Source organism: Drosophila navojoa, chromosome 2 (genome assembly GCF_054131105.1).
Source record: "Drosophila navojoa isolate 15081-1374.11 chromosome 2, UAZ_NAV_1.0, whole genome shotgun sequence".
NCBI classification, from domain to species: Eukaryota; Metazoa; Arthropoda; class Insecta; order Diptera; family Drosophilidae; genus Drosophila; species Drosophila navojoa.
In genome coordinates this window covers 1,465,805-1,482,443 of record NC_142890.1, presented here as the reverse complement: position 1 = coordinate 1,482,443, position 16,639 = coordinate 1,465,805, and the positions used below count along the sequence as shown (strand labels likewise).

Genomic DNA, 16,639 nt, shown 5'->3' with positions numbered 1-16,639 from the left:
TCTAGAAATCCAACTTGTTAATAGAACTGCTGAATGGTACACCTCCTTTTTTTGTCGAGGTGGCTCGAATCCTGATAGGCCTCAGGGCTTGTTGAAGTAGTTCCCTCGAAACTAGATCATTCGCCACATGCTTAAGGTGCCGTCTCGTGAGACACGTGCAGCAGGCGTGACTGCTAGTGCCAACCCTTAAGTTGACTCAGTTTCTACATACATATATACATAGTTCTGTAGCCGTTATATCTGTGTATATGTATATCTATTCTGTAGGCAGGCACGCCTGACAACAACAGTGTGTGTGTGCGTGTAATTCGTTTGCAATATGATGAATGATTCAAGATATGCGATACATAGTATAATTGGTATTCGTAGATATAGCCGCATATCGCTAGACAATTTTAATCTATATAGAATTGCTGACGTCAAAGTGCTGAACGTGGTAATACCTTGTTGAAGTGCTCGAGTCGCCTTGTCATTTGACCATTTGTCAGCTGAACCTCGGACATTATTGCCAACTATCGACTATTTACATAAGCAACTGTTTTCACGAGTTACTTTCTATCGGTCGGCTAGGGGGGGGGTTCGAATGGCGGCGCTCGTTTTGGGGTCACAGCTGCATATATCGTGTCAAAGTTTTTACCAGCACACGCAAAGCACTTAGTGTGTGTGTGTGTGTGTGTGTGTGTGTGTGTGTGTGTGTGTGTTGTGTACTTACATAAGTTTTATTTTACTATAGAGGACACAGAAAAGGCTCCTCATGTATTCCCTCTCTCTCTCTCTCTCTCTCTCTCTCTGTCTCATTCCCTCTCTATAGCATAGTCCATTTGGCCTGAAGCGCCGGCAGCGACGGCCACTTAAAGTCCATGCGTCTATTGTTTGTTTATTTGCTTGGCCTTTTAAGTGACTTACAGTGAAGCTTGGACAAGTGGGACAGCACAAATATTATATAATAAGGAAAGTTACAGAATATATGCAGCTGCAAAATGGGCTAAAAGTTGGTAAACTTAATACAAAGTGAAAATAAAAAGTTTTGAGTTACAGTAAAACATAAAAATGCTAGATAAAGATGAAAGAAATTTACTGTCTGGTATAGAATATAATAGAAATATAAAGTGGACAACAAAAATATAATAGCAATATCTAAATAATCTTCCATAAATAATAAGAATCTGCGATATTCTGTAATATATATATATTTCCTTCAAATGCATGCGAAAACTCAAACGTTTTCAATTAACGAGTGAGCACTGTATGGGAAAGCTCTCTATAACATTTGTAGGCCATTCTCGAGCTTATCTAGATGCTATCCACGTTCCACAAGCCACAAATCTGTAATTCATCATCAAGAGCCTTTGCTTGGTTTAATTTCAGCTAAGCTGCTTTTACTGTAGCTTGAAACCCTGTTAGCCAGTATTTCGCTTTTTTCGCTGCGATATCTCTATTGATTTTCTGTTAGGGTTTTGTGTTACTTAAACCAATGTGTGTGTGTGTGTTTGTCTGTGTGTGTGCTGCTACTGCTGCTGCTGCTGCTGCTGACATTTAGTGTAATTAGACTTACTCGCATTCGTAATCGAGCTGAAGCACCCAAAATAGCAAAAGTTGCCAAGCATAAGATGTCCTCGCTCGAAACAACCCCACAACCCTGCGTATAGACTAAAGAAGAAGCAGCAGTAGCTGCTGACATTTCTATTACGCTTGGCTGTGCCTGACATACTGTGTGTAACTGTATAATTAACATCAGTGACGTCATCGCTGGCGGCGCTCGATAAACGATTAAAAGTTGAGGACATGATAAATGTGAGGAGTAAATGCCGAAAACTCAAAATATAGCTGTGTCCTTTGTGCCTATTTTTTTTTTTATTCATATAGCCTGCTTATACAATTCATGCAAATTCGAACTGTTTCGAAAATCGCCTGACTGACACACATTCCTGCGCAGCAGTTACCTCTCTCCAGCTCACTGTCTCTCTCTCTCTCTCTCTCTCTCTCTGCCTCTCTCTTGCTCTTGCTCTGTCTGTCTTTTCGGTTATCTAAGTGCTGCTCCAGTTTCGAAGTGCTCGCACCACTGTGCACATTGCCTGCCTCACTTGTCACACTGCCATACATTCGCGCGTTGCGTTGCGTTGTGGGAGAGCTCCGAAAGCTTCTCTAATACACACACGCACACACATACACACACACTCACAGTCCATATGTACGCATGCAGCCGAATGTACACGGCAGAGGAGCGAAACATCGGCAGACGAAAGCTCCGAGCGACATATTCGAATTCGATGCCGCGTTAGAATAAGAATTGCGCTAAACGAAAGCTTATTCACTCGCGGCATGCATGAGAATTTTCAGTCGAGCGTTGTTACCGAACTAGGAAGGTCGGTCTAACTGTAGTAGCTACACTGAGCTCTCGTCTCTCTGTGTGTCGGGTGGTACAACCAGTGTGCGCCAGTACAAGTACACAGCTCTACAGCTCTCCGCTCTGCCCGCCGCCTTCGTAGCGCTGGTGTGCTGCTGCTTACACAATAACTGTGCATCGATAAAGCCAAAGAAGAAGCACACAGGATACGAATACATATAGAATTACAAAAAAAGAAAAACCCCAAACTCTTAAGCTGTTCACAGCTTAACGAGTGTTAACAAAAAAAAACGTGTGTGATTTGTTATTGTTGTTTCGTCTAAGAAGCAGCATTTGAAGTGCAAAAATTAGTTTGAAACGGGGTAGTTTTCTGTGAAATACCCCCGCAACGGAAAGATATTGTGTAATAGCCCTCGCCGTGTAAAAGGTAGACACATCCAACATTTAACAAGAACTCTTTAATTTTTATTATTATTGTTGTCGTTGTCGTTGCTGTTGTTGTTGTTCTTAAGACTGCAGTGGAAGACCCTAGAAACATACTACATACTACACTACAAGAAAAAAAAAAAACTGAAGAAAAGAGAACAGCAAGAAAGAAGAAAAGAGAAAAGCCAACGACAACGTCCTTGTACAAAATCGATTTTCCAAAACTTCAAGCCAGCCGTAATGGATACGTATGTGATATACACACATATACAAATACAAATACAAATACATATATATATTAAAATATACACGTGTGTATGTATATGCTAGCTGAAGTGCTTTGCAGAATTACATGAGCATTATAATTGCAATAAACAATAATTTGTGAGAGTGTATTTAGAGTAGATGTGTGTGTGTGTGTGTGAGAGAGTGTGTGCTGCTTTTTCCAACTGATGTATTCACAATTGCCATTTGATTTGGCACACATATGAATTTGCCATATACAAAATTAACACATTCATACATATTTACATATATGCATGTGTGCATATGTCATTTTCATGTACATTTTATATATGTATGTACATACCTGTCCCACTGTACGTCACTTTGTCCAACTGTGTGTGGCAATGAAATCGTTTGCATTCAATTGCGGCGATTTCATTTTGGAATAGTAGCAATTTCCTGGCCACCCCAAAAATACCATAATGGGATGCCTGTTTGCCCCTATATATATACACATATATATATATATATGTATATAACGACCACCCGCCGTTGGTTATTTCATAATTCTATGCGCTTTTGTACGGTGTGGGCAGTCAGAAAGCATCTTGGACTAAAAAGCAATAGAAAAAAAAAAAAACACTAACTATGTTGCCTTTTTCATTACGTTTCGCATAGCTCTTACATAGTGTGCTCTGTGCTCTGAGCAATTGTGGCGCTCATTTTCGAACTGCTGGCAATTGCACTCAATTTCGAAAATCACGCGCCTCTCTGCACTCACAACTACACAACTACACACTCGCAAACGCACGACTCTCTCTTGCTCACTATCTCTTACTCTTTTGCTCTTGTCTATGCAGAGCTCATATCCTTCTGCTAGCTGGCACTGCTGCTGCTGCTGCTGCTGCTGGCTGCAGTTTGTATTCCAGTTCTGCTGCCATTTCCAATTTCCCATGTATGCTCATGCTCTCCGCACTTCCAGTGGCTTTTGCAGCCAATGCGGTCGGCCCACTTGCTGCTTTGCCGCCTTGCGCTGGCTCCTGCTGCCTTCCAGGGTCGTCGTTTTTTTTTCTTCTTCCTTTTTTTTTTGTGGTTTGCCTGCAGATTGTTGCATAAGCTGAAAATCATCCATATTTTGCTAACTGTTTTTGCCTGTTCTTATTTTCATTTGTTTGTTCTTCAGTTTTGTCTGCGTTATTTTTTTTTAGTTTTGTAATTTGTTTTACGTTTTACCGTTCATCAACATATAAAAGACGTTATGAGTTATAAGGTGGGTAAAAAGAAAAATTATTTTGAATTTATCTCATGTTGAATGTGTTAATATATATTTTCATTTCATTATTTACTTTAAATTTAGTTTATTTAATGTTACATTTTGCAAAATTATTTTTATAAGTTTAGTTTTATAAGTTTATCAGGACTTTTAACGATTCACATGATCTCAGACTCTATGATCTTAAGTTCAAATTTACAAGCAATTTGAATAGACTTTTCTGTAAACTCGGGAAACACTTTGTATTTACTTAACAATATTTGCTCGCATGTTAAATTAAGATATTGAACATTTAAGTAAAGCTTTGTAAATTTCTGTAAGCGATTAAGAAATATGCTGACGCAGTCAAAGCGCGCTAAACAATTAGCATTCAATTGTTAAAACTTGGGCCCATAGGAACGTGCGATATCTAGCTAGCCCTAGGTGGAAAAGCACCGCAAATAAACGTGTTTCCACTCGAGTTAACAAGCGGCTGGGCTGATTTTGTCTGGTCAGCGTCAGATTAGACTCGATTTGTAACTGGTTTGGAACAGTTTCACGAATGACCCACGTCCACCCCAGCGAAAAGTTCAAACGGTGCGCATTGATAAGCTCGAACAGCTGTCGCTGCAGCTGTAAGAGCTATACTCTATATGTGCATAGAGAGTATATTGATTTTGAGTGACATAACTTTTATGTAATACTCTACTATATTACTAGCAATTTCCAGCAAGGAACTGACTGAGAGCGCGCTCCGAAACAAAGAGAGGAGAAGACAGATCTATAAATCTGCTGTGATATGCACTTTCGCTTAGCTAAAAGTTTCAATTGAAATTGTTTACAATTGTCGCTGTCATTGTGCGGCTTAATTTGCTTGACTTATTGCGGATTATACCTAGTACACACACACACACACACACATCTAGACAGTGTTCATTCGATAAGTAAATCGGGCGAAGTAAAGTAAATAATTTCTTTGCTAACTCGAATTACAAATACTTTCAGTCACAAATTATGTCGAATCACAAGATTCGCCTCTTGGGGTATCTCTATAGTGTGTACCCACTGTATTTGTGCTTTTGCATTGATTGAACAATTAGCGTGCCGTGTTTTATTTGTCTGCCCGAGCTCTGCCAGAGAGGCTGTCAATTCAGTTTCCACAATTTCTATTTTATCTCACTCTCGACTTTTGCCTCCATCCGATAACTGTTCTCTATTTTTGTTTTTGTCCATGTTGTAAATTGATATTCAAGTTCAAAATGGCAAATGCTTTGCGCGACAAAAAGTGCGCGCCAAATGCTTTGGGGCAAGCATACATGCAGATACAATTCGTATCTGTGAGATACATTCGTATCTGAGCAGCTTAATTGGCTGTGTTATGCAAACAGTTTTCAGCTGTGTGCATGTGTGTGTGTGTGTGTGTGTTTGTCAAATGTTCCATTGTCGCATTTTGATTTATATCCCAAACATCCTGGGGGCTGGCCCCATCCAGCGTGTCTCTCCAATTGTTTAGTTCAGCTTTTCATCAGCCCAGTTTGCTTTTCGCTTTTCGCTTTTTTCGCAAACACAATTTTCGCGATTTTCTATGGGCGCTTTTCAAATCTAACGAAGCATGAAACAATCGACTAAACTTAAACAATATATTTAGAAAAAAAAAAAAATAAAATAAAATTAAGATTAATTTAATTTGTTCAGGAAAATAGAAATTAGCGCCAGGGCTTAAAGACTGTGGGAGCTAAAAAAAAAATGATTAGAGTCGAGAGAGTCTGACTAGGAAATACCCAAACGGATGTATTGTAGGACAAGGATAAATAATAAGAAATATTAATTAAGAAATGTTAACAATTGTTTGCAACAACTTTAAGTTTATAAACTAAGTCTAGGTTATTATTTAAGAAATATAAATATATGAAACTAACATAATCGTATACTACTTCCAATTCTTTTCCATGCAGATTGTTTAGCACTTAGAGCACAGCAGATAGAGCAAACCAATTTACAATTTGTGCAAAAGCGAATTTGTACGAGACAAAGTTAACAGAGATATATAGAAAAAGTGCGTAAGCAGAACTGATCTATAAATAGTTACATGTGCGCCCTGAAATGCCAGCAAAAATCTTAACATTTATTTCAAACTCAAGAGCCCAAAGTGAACCTGAAAAAAAGAAAAAAAACCCCATCGATTTTGCCGGCACGCACGACAGGTTTTGCACAGATCGGCACAATGATCCCACGACAAGTCTTTGCATACATTTATATACATACATATGTGTGTTTATATAAGACTATATATGTATGTGTAGATATATATAGATGTATAAATGTATGTAATATACAAGTGTAATATAGCTCTCGCTCGCATATTCTCCCCTTCATGTTCTCGTTCTGGTTTATATTTTTCTTACTCTCTGTTTGCTTAATTACTTGGCATGCTCTTACGAATTTGCATGAGCTATCAAAGAGAGACCCAAGATATGTATGTATATATAGAGTTCTCTTTTTGTTTTTGTTGAATTGTTTATTTATTTATTTTTTTGATGGCCTTTCAAAGGTTCACGATTGCATAAGTCTGCCAAATGCTCATAGAGCATATATATACGCTCATAATTATGATAGAATATATTATATAAAACATATAAATGACTATTTAGATATAATCGAACTGATTTCGATATACTTTTGCCCGCTTACCTATTACCTTTCCCATCATATCGCATAGATTATGTACAATCTCTAAGTATTATGTCTAGGTCAAGTACAGAGTTCTCTGTTCGTATTTCAAATATTTCCAATATTTCATATATATACATATATCCATATTTATGCGCTCTCAATTCGTCTGCCCTAGAGTATTTATAGTTCGCTCAAATGTAGATAAATTTCTCATATATATTTATTTTTCTTTTTGCTTCAAATTTTATAATGCCTTATTTATTTGCTTACGCTGTGATTCATTTTTGCCGCATTTGCTGATAAGGCAAACTCATTATAGGGTGCTCTATAATTTACGTCAGAGCCGAAGCCGTAGCCCCCCCATAAGTGTAGGGTATTACTTGTGCCGGGCAAAGCCACAACCAATTGGCCTTCCCAGACGCACATGCGCGCTTTTTTTTTCCCCACTTTCCAGTCACCAGCTAAAATTTTCTTTGTGATTCACAGAAGACAATCGAATAACATATATTTAGTTAATAGTTGTTAAGCTACCATCATAAACCTAATTATAGTTGTATGTATTCCAATATTATTCATCTGTGATGCTTGTTTTTATCATTTGATCATTTCAATATAAATCTAAATTTTATTTTTCCTGCATTGTTTGTTGCGTTTGGTTTTTGATTTGTATTTCGTTGACGTCCATCACATCAATCAACATCCATCAATCCAAATACCAATATCAGCCGCATTTAGAGAGAGCGGACTCCTATCGAGTCGCCACGGTTATTGCAACCGATGACGACAATCGCACAGCCGATGGCCACTTCAAGGTAAATTTTTCAATTCTATTCTGTTTTACCCCACACACCCCCCCCCCCCCCCCCCCCCCCCCCCCCCCCCCCCCCTCATACACCCACCGTCATCTGTGTAAACACACTCATTTGTACTCATGCGTTGTATGTGTATTAATTTGATTTGTTTATGCTTGTTTTTTTTTTCGGTCTAATTTAAATGTTATTTGGGTTTTTATATATTCAGAACTAATGCGGGTTGTACTGCCTGTACATAGGAATACGCAATATATATAGAGAATAATATATGTATATAATATTTAGAAATATCCATTTGTCCGTCTGTCTGAGTATTTGAGATAGTTGGAGATTTATATTTTAATACATCACAAGTTTCATAACTCCCTCTCTGATTAACTCTAATATCTTAAATGATACTTTGTTTTCGACATAACTCGACAACTGTAAATGCTAAAACATTCAAAATTGATACATAAACTCTCTGCCCTTAAGCACTAGATTAGCTTAAATCTTTTCCAAATCACTTTAAGTTTTTTTTATAAAACTTTAAACGTTACTACTACTACTTTAAACTTACTACCATATATTAGTTCTGAGTATCTACTAGTCGTTTATGCTCGACTAGCGCACGCCTAATTGCCTCTTCTCTATTTGCACTTAAACCTTTCCATCTTTCGATTTCCGTTGTTTCAATTACATTTATAATTCATGTATTTATTTATTTATACTTTACGTACGTCTTGGGCATGTTTCCAATATTTATTTGTCGCGCTTGACATTTGAAATGAAATCGGCGCAGATCGCCCCAGATTAAATATAGAACACTCAAAATTTGTACAGCAAAATTACAGATCCAACAAATATATAACTGTATAAAGCGCAGTTAGCCAGTTAATATATAATTCTTGCTAAATCTATTAATCAAGTACAGCGATATACCAGATTGTCTGGCATTGACATTGTAATTAACAACAATTTCTATATGATCTGTAGAATGTTTAGCCATAAACAACCTGTTGAGCTTACATTTGAAACTGGTTTCAACCAGTTGGCGGAATATTCTCAATGAGTTCAGATATTCGCACTTGTGTGACGTCACGCGCCACTAAATTTAGCATAGATAAGCGAAACAAAAAGTAAAATCGTTCGCCAGACCAGACCAAGACCAGAGCAGACAACAGCTGGCGTTGATCTATCTATATAGCTCGGCTAGGCTCTATAGTCTATGTAGTGTCTATGCGCATCTAGTATAGAATTATTTATAATTAATTTGTGTGTAGAGTATGCGAAAGTGCTCTTTAGTATTATTTGGTCACATTATTTCGTTTTTCGTTTTACGTGACATTCATAATTTGTGCGCGTTTTCGGCGCGTTTATAAACGCGTCAAATTCAACAATTTATTGCATGCATATATTTTAGCTGTAGATTATAGAGCAGCAAAACAAAATATTCTCACGCGCTCGCTTAACAATTAGCAATTGCAAGTATTTAGGCATATTCTGGATAACTCATAAATATATATATATATATATCTACTATATACTAACTAAATGGGGTAAGTTTGAAACGACAACAACAATGACATCTCTTCTCTTAACCAATAAAATTGGCTTATGGTCTATACAACACTCTGTACGCTCTTCGAATCGGTTCTGGCTTGAAGTAAATCGATTTTTGTCTTGGCTTTTTGGGTTAACTGCACCGAACTCACCTATCAAATATTTGATACTAACTTTTTGTTACTTATTCTCTAACGATTTGGTCAACAGTCAAGACGCAAGATGCCGGCCAAAGCAGCTAAGAAGGAGAACTTGGATGATCTCAAACAGGAGTTGGATATTGACCATCATAAAATCTCTCCTGAGGAAATGTACCAGCGTTTCCAGACACATCCCGAAAATGTAAGTGAACTCTTGCATAATGCCTCAAAAATTTCTTATGCTAAATGGGGCTCCCCTTTTAGGGTCTGAGTCATGCCAAGGCTAAGGAGAATCTGGAACGTGATGGCCCCAATGCGCTAACACCGCCCAAGCAAACGCCCGAATGGGTGAAGTTCTGCAAGAATCTGTTTGGCGGCTTTGCCATGCTGCTGTGGATCGGTGCTATACTGTGCTTTGTCGCCTACTCCATTCAGGCGACAACCAGCGAGGAGCCATCCGACGATAACTTGTATCTGGGTATTGTACTTTCCGCTGTGGTCATTGTGACAGGCATTTTCTCATACTACCAGGTAAGCTGCGAAACAGCATTCGATTGATCTATGCTTACTCAACTCTCTCTCTCTCTCTCTCTCATTAATTGCCTTTGTAGGAATCGAAAAGTTCGAAAATTATGGAATCGTTCAAGAACATGGTGCCCCAGTTCGCTACTGTTATTCGTGAGGGCGAGAAATTGACGCTGCGCGCCGAGGATCTCGTCTTGGGCGATGTTGTTGAGGTGAAGTTCGGCGATCGTATTCCCGCCGACATTCGCATCATTGAGGCGCGCAACTTTAAGGTGGATAACTCTTCGCTAACTGGTGAATCGGAGCCGCAGTCGCGTGGCTCGGAGTTCACGCACGAGAACCCCTTGGAGACCAAAAACTTGGCCTTCTTCTCGACCAATGCCGTCGAGGGCACTGCCAAGGGCGTTGTCATCAGCTGCGGCGATCACACTGTCATGGGTCGCATTGCTGGCCTGGCTTCCGGTCTGGATACCGGCGAGACTCCCATTGCTAAGGAAATCCATCATTTCATCCATTTGATCACCGGCGTTGCTGTGTTCCTCGGCGTCACCTTCTTTGTGATTGCCTTCATCTTGGGCTACCATTGGTTGGACGCCGTCATCTTTTTGATCGGTATCATTGTCGCCAACGTGCCGGAGGGTCTGCTGGCCACTGTCACCGTGTGCCTGACCCTGACTGCCAAGCGTATGGCATCGAAGAATTGTTTGGTCAAGAACCTGGAAGCTGTCGAAACGTTGGGCTCCACCTCCACCATCTGCTCTGATAAGACCGGCACACTCACCCAAAACCGCATGACAGTCGCCCATATGTGGTTCGATAACCAGATCATTGAGGCCGATACCACTGAGGATCAGTCGGGTGTTCAATACGATAGAACCAGCCCTGGATTCAAGGCGCTCTCTCGCATTGCCACTCTCTGTAACCGTGCCGAGTTCAAAGGTGGTCAGGATGGTGTCCCAATTCTGAAGAAGGAGGTCAGCGGCGATGCCTCCGAGGCTGCTCTGCTCAAGTGCATGGAACTGGCTCTCGGCGATGTGATGAACATTCGCAAGCGCAACCGCAAAATCGCCGAAGTGCCGTTCAACTCCACCAACAAGTATCAAGTGTCCATTCACGAGACCGAGGATGCCAACGATCCACGTGTGCTGCTGGTGATGAAGGGCGCACCCGAGCGTATTCTGGAGCGCTGCTCGACCATCTTTATCAACGGCAAGGAGAAGGTGTTGGACGAGGAGATGAAGGAGGCGTTCAACAATGCCTACATGGAGCTCGGTGGACTCGGCGAGCGTGTGCTCGGCTTCTGTGATTACATGCTGCCCTCCGATAAGTACCCAACTGGCTACAAGTACAACACCGACGACATCAACTTCCCCATTGACAATCTGCGTTTCGTTGGCCTAATGTCCATGATTGATCCCCCACGTGCCGCTGTGCCCGATGCCGTGGCCAAGTGCCGTTCGGCCGGCATCAAGGTCATCATGGTCACTGGCGATCATCCAATTACTGCCAAAGCCATTGCCAAATCTGTCGGCATCATCTCCGAGGGCAACGAGACCATCGAGGATATTGCCCAGCGTCTCAACATACCCATCTCTGAGGTCAATCCGCGCGAGGCCAAGGCTGCTGTGGTCCATGGCGCCGAGCTGCGTGACGTGTCCTCCGATCAGCTGGATGAAATCCTTCGCTATCACACCGAAATTGTCTTTGCCCGCACCTCGCCCCAGCAGAAGCTCATTATTGTTGAGGGTTGCCAGCGCATGGGCGCCATTGTGGCTGTCACCGGTGACGGTGTCAACGATTCGCCTGCCCTGAAGAAGGCCGACATTGGTGTTGCTATGGGCATTGCTGGCTCCGATGTGTCCAAGCAGGTGGGTGTCATCTCTCTTGATCTTTTCGATTTGGGAACTCCATCTAATTTGCCCAACTCTTTTGCAGGCCGCTGACATGATCTTGTTGGACGATAACTTTGCCTCCATTGTCACTGGCGTTGAGGAGGGTCGCTTGATCTTTGATAATTTGAAGAAGTCCATTGCCTACACACTCACCTCCAACATACCCGAGATTTCGCCCTTCTTGGCCTTCATTCTGTGCGATATACCACTGCCACTCGGTACCGTCACAATTCTGTGCATCGACTTGGGCACTGACATGGTAAGTTTGCCTCCAGCCTAACAGCCCTCGCACTACCACTAATGCTAACTCAGTTAGCCCGCTAAGTTATGTGATAATATTATGCCTAGCTATCTATACAGTCGCAGTCAAGTCAGTTAGCTACTTAAGTTATTGTTCTCTATAACTGTATGTATTGTAAATTGAATAAAATTGTGCTGCCTGCTGGGCAGATACCAGCCATATCGCTGGCCTACGAGGGACCCGAGGCGGACATTATGAAGCGACGTCCACGTAATCCCGATGTGGACAATCTAGTCAACGAGAGGTAAACAGCATCATCAAGCAGTCCCCAAGTACGCTGTAAATTAACAATTAGGTTTGCCAGCTAGCTGCCAGGCACTAGGCTAACATCTACTTAAAGAATTGAATGAACCTATTTGTAGTCTAAGTATCTCGCATAGTATTATTCTCAATTCTAGTCGAATCCACAGACACGTACACACAGAATCTGTATGATCTGTATTATGTGAGCTACCTTGTATACTGAATTGTGAAAACGTTTTGCTAATATTACCAACTGCAATAATCCACAAATATACAGGTGCCAGCCATTTCATTGGCCTACGAACATGCCGAAGCCGATATTATGAAGCGTCCGCCACGTGACCCATTCAACGATAAATTAGTGAACTCAAGGTGCCAATCAAGTCAATTTCTCTACCCCACACTTACACACACACACACACACATACACATATGCACATTTTAAAAAAAGATTAACAAAAAGAATGAAAGTAATACTTAACTATAATCTCGCGCAAACATCATAAACTATAACTAATCGATGTCTGTGTATGTGGCTGGATTGTAATTAGCATAAACGTTAAAAACTAAACAAAACAAATGAGAGCAACTCTCAAAAGCGTACAGCAAAAAGCCAACTAACCAAGTTTACTAAACAACAACTAACTGTTAAGATTATCATTTATCGATAAACACCTATCGATAGCATTTTTGTAGCATAAACATACATATATAAATACCGTTCGCGTTTTAAATTCATTTCCACTTTTAAACTCATCTCTTCTTTGCATTATAATTTATCGATAACAAAGCGTATCGATGTCATTTTTGTAGCATATACATGTGCCCTTTGAAATGGTGTTAACTTCAAGCATTTTAATGCATAAATTCCCTCTTAGATTATCATTTAAGATTTACCGATAGACATCTATCGATCGAATTTTGTAACATAATGCCTATCCGATTTTAAATGGTTTCTGTTTCACGCAATGATTCCTTTTTAATATAATTACCAACAATTATCGATGTACTCTTATCGAAAACAATTCCAACTCATATATACATAAAACCTGGTCGATAGACATACATGTATCGATAACTTTTTACCTCATTTCATTTCCATATAGATCGTACATACTATTAGCACCTGACCTAACCGTTCTTCTTGGCTCTCGTTTACATTTTCATACCATACAACATGATTTTTTCTTTCTTCCTCTTTCGTTTGTATTGTAAAATTGGCCTATGTGTAAATTGAGTACAGTTCCAAGCAAAAACAAAAACAAAAGCAACAAAAATATCAATTCGCCTCTATTCAAAACTGCTCTAAATGTTAATTGGTGTGCGTTGATTGTAACTGTTTTTATGTTTCACTCACTGCCAAATTGATTCACAACTTTGATTATTTTCTATTATTTATCTTGTGTTTAATTAACTAAATTAACAATTGTTCTCACGTACATATTTGAGCATTCTAAACAATTAATTGATTGGCATTTCATATTTAGTTTTCTATGCAAACAACAAAAAAGTATTCAAAATTAACTGCACACAAAAATCTGTAGCAAATACTAGCATATATGTATATGCATATATATATATACATTAACCATATTCCAAAATGACAAAAAAAAAAAAGAAAAATTCTTTCAAAATTTTAAGTTTTAATTTAATTTCTTCTTCAACTATTTTATTTTGCCACACGACTCCACTGTGAACTCATCGAAATGCTCTGCTAAGTTAGCTTTAAGCCCGATCTTAAGTATAATATGTGATATAACTATATATAGACTAAGTGAACTGCGCGTCAATGGAATTTACACTGCCCCCATTACAGAGTCAGAGAGAGTGAGAGGGGAAGAGGGATATAGTGATACATAATTTTGCATAATTTATCATATATTTTTTTTATTTTTATTCCAATTATCCGGTTTGCGTTTTGAAAAAACAAAATCCAAAAAAAAAAAAAAAAATGCTCGCACGTTCAGGTGCCAGCCATTTCCTTAGCCTATGAGACGGCTGAGTCTGATATTATGAAACGCCAGCCCAGGAATCCCTTTCAAGATAAGCTCGTCAACGAAAGGTAAAGTTTTTCTTTGTGCTCAGCAAACAAACAACAAAAAACAAAACAATCAAAACCAATACTACAACAAAATGAAACATGAAATTAAAAAAAAAGAATCTCTATATATACACACGAACTAAAACTTAAAGTCAAAAGTTAAAGTAAAAGAGTGAGCTGCAAATGAACAACAATTTCTTTACAATTTTTTTCTCAACTCACGTAAAGTCAAAGAACATTTTTTTCGGTCTAGTTTTTGAAAGCAAAGTACGCTCAGCCCTAAACAAAGTTCTTACTATGAACTAATTTTCGTCTATTTAAAACTATATTTTCAATTAGCTTCAAATATATCTAAAAACTATTTTTTAGTAATTTTAAAGTAATTTTTAATTTGTTTTTTCTTTGAATGTTTCATTTTTTGATGTTTTGTTTCTGTTGTCTTCCCCTCTTTCAAATAACATTTTATGTTCAGTGTTTAGCATTGTTTTTTTTTTTTTTTGTTAAATGTTTTATGTTTTTTCTTCGATGTTCTCTTCTCTCATTCTATTTCTCTTTTGAGTATCAGCTAGTTAAATGTTAACGTAATATTTGAACAATTCTCTCTAGTTCTTCATTATGGTTTATCTTTCAATATATATATTTCTCTAGTTTACTACTCGACTATAGCTCAAACACTCTCCAATATATCTCAATTCCGACAAGCACTTCGAGCTGATCTAGTTGAACTACTACTTCGAGTATACTTCACTGGGCCTTAGGCCATTCACACTTGAAATATTTTCGAAAATTTGATTTCAAATTTATCATTTATTCTATTCAGTTTAGTTTCGATTGAAAATGATTTAGTTTTCTCTTGAGTTTCTCTACTATTATTGTGCAATGATATAATACTAACTTTTATGCGCTTACTCGTATTCCAATATAAATACATATATATCTATATCTATATACAATAGCTTCAATTTAATTAATTCATTTTCAATTTTCTTTTTGCAAAACTTAAAAAAAAAACTCTAACTAAAAGTCAAAGTCAACAAAAAAAGAAAAAAGAAAAAAACACAAAGAAAAACTACTTGAAAATTGTATTCGTATAATACATATATATATCAAAATATGTATATCTGAACGATCTTCTCTATGCATAATGCACTGCACTTGGAATATATAAGAGGAAATATTTCGTCTACAATTTTTCGCTCAATCACACTCAATCAAAACGATTTGGCGTGCTCTAGCTGCTGCCTTTTTTTCCAACTCTCTTCTTCATATAATCTTTGCTTATCTCTATATATATCTCTAAATATATATATACTACATATAGTTTTCTATCAATTTCTACTCTGGGTGCTGAAGAAACTTCTTTGCTTGCTCCACTCAATCTTAATTTTTTTTTATTGTATACCATCGATTTTGACCCTGAATCGAGCCTCTGATTTCCTGTAAGGAAGGTAAGTCCCTCTACGTTGCCCCATTCACAACTGAAGCAGAACGCGTTGTATACTACTTAGTTTCGAACTCTCTGCATATATATATATCTATATATAATGAGAAAACTTAACTTATTTAATACTACTAGAGTCAGGCTTAACTATAAAACTTTAAAACTAGACTACAAGTTATTTTCTACTTCTAATGATAACTACTGTATATTGTATATATTATGCATTTCTTAGCAGTAGTTAAATGTCATCAAAGCCATGTCAATCACAATCAGTCCCTAGTCAGTCAATCATTCAAACTCATCAGACTTCAATCGACATCAAAAACCGTTCCTGTGTCAACTGGCTCAATTTTTCCTAGTCTTAACTATATATACATACATATATAAATACTGATACCAGATCTAGTGCAAGTTAAGCTCTAAGCAAACTCTATATATATATACACATATACATAAATACTCCACTCTTGTAACTCTATAACAAGTCAATGTTTTGTTACTCGGTTGCTCGATTTTGCTGCCCAGTGTAGTATATTTTAGCTTCGTAAGTACGCAGAAGCTGAATACAATTACACTAAACACGAAACCAAACAGAAATACTATCAACAAAAAAAATACCAACTGACACAATCTACCAAATGCAACCGAACCTCTATCTCTTATCTAAGTACTTACTATATAACTAAAATATATATGTATATGAGAAACCTATCTTAGAGCATATAAATAACTTTTTTTTAGTATATAACGAGTATTTATTATCTACCTACATAATGCCA

General features: G+C 38.3%; 1 protein-coding gene across 8 annotated transcripts in view; it reads left to right on the top strand.

Moving 5' to 3' along the window:
• Atpalpha (sodium/potassium-transporting ATPase subunit alpha) overlaps positions 1-16,639 on the top strand; it is a 33,215-nt gene that overhangs the window by 10,447 nt on the left and 6,129 nt on the right. Inside the window, exons 1-7 of one of the 8 annotated variants that reach the window (XM_089256353.1) lie at positions 2,326-2,774; positions 6,206-6,306; positions 9,488-9,619; positions 9,682-9,948; positions 10,029-11,810; positions 11,878-12,093; positions 12,656-12,750. In XM_089256353.1, coding sequence (XP_089112479.1) covers positions 9,500-9,619; positions 9,682-9,948; positions 10,029-11,810; positions 11,878-12,093; positions 12,656-12,750 — 2,480 coding nt within the window. In that variant the 5' untranslated portion in view covers positions 2,326-2,774; positions 6,206-6,306; positions 9,488-9,499. Of the gene's footprint in view, positions 1-2,325; positions 2,775-4,203; positions 4,269-6,205; positions 6,307-7,648; positions 7,736-9,487; positions 9,620-9,681; positions 9,949-10,028; positions 11,811-11,877; positions 12,094-12,284; positions 12,380-12,655; positions 12,751-14,345; positions 14,441-16,639 lie in introns of those variants that run through there. The other 7 variants (XM_089256351.1, XM_089256352.1, XM_018101219.3 and 4 more) reach the window with 7 other exon arrangements.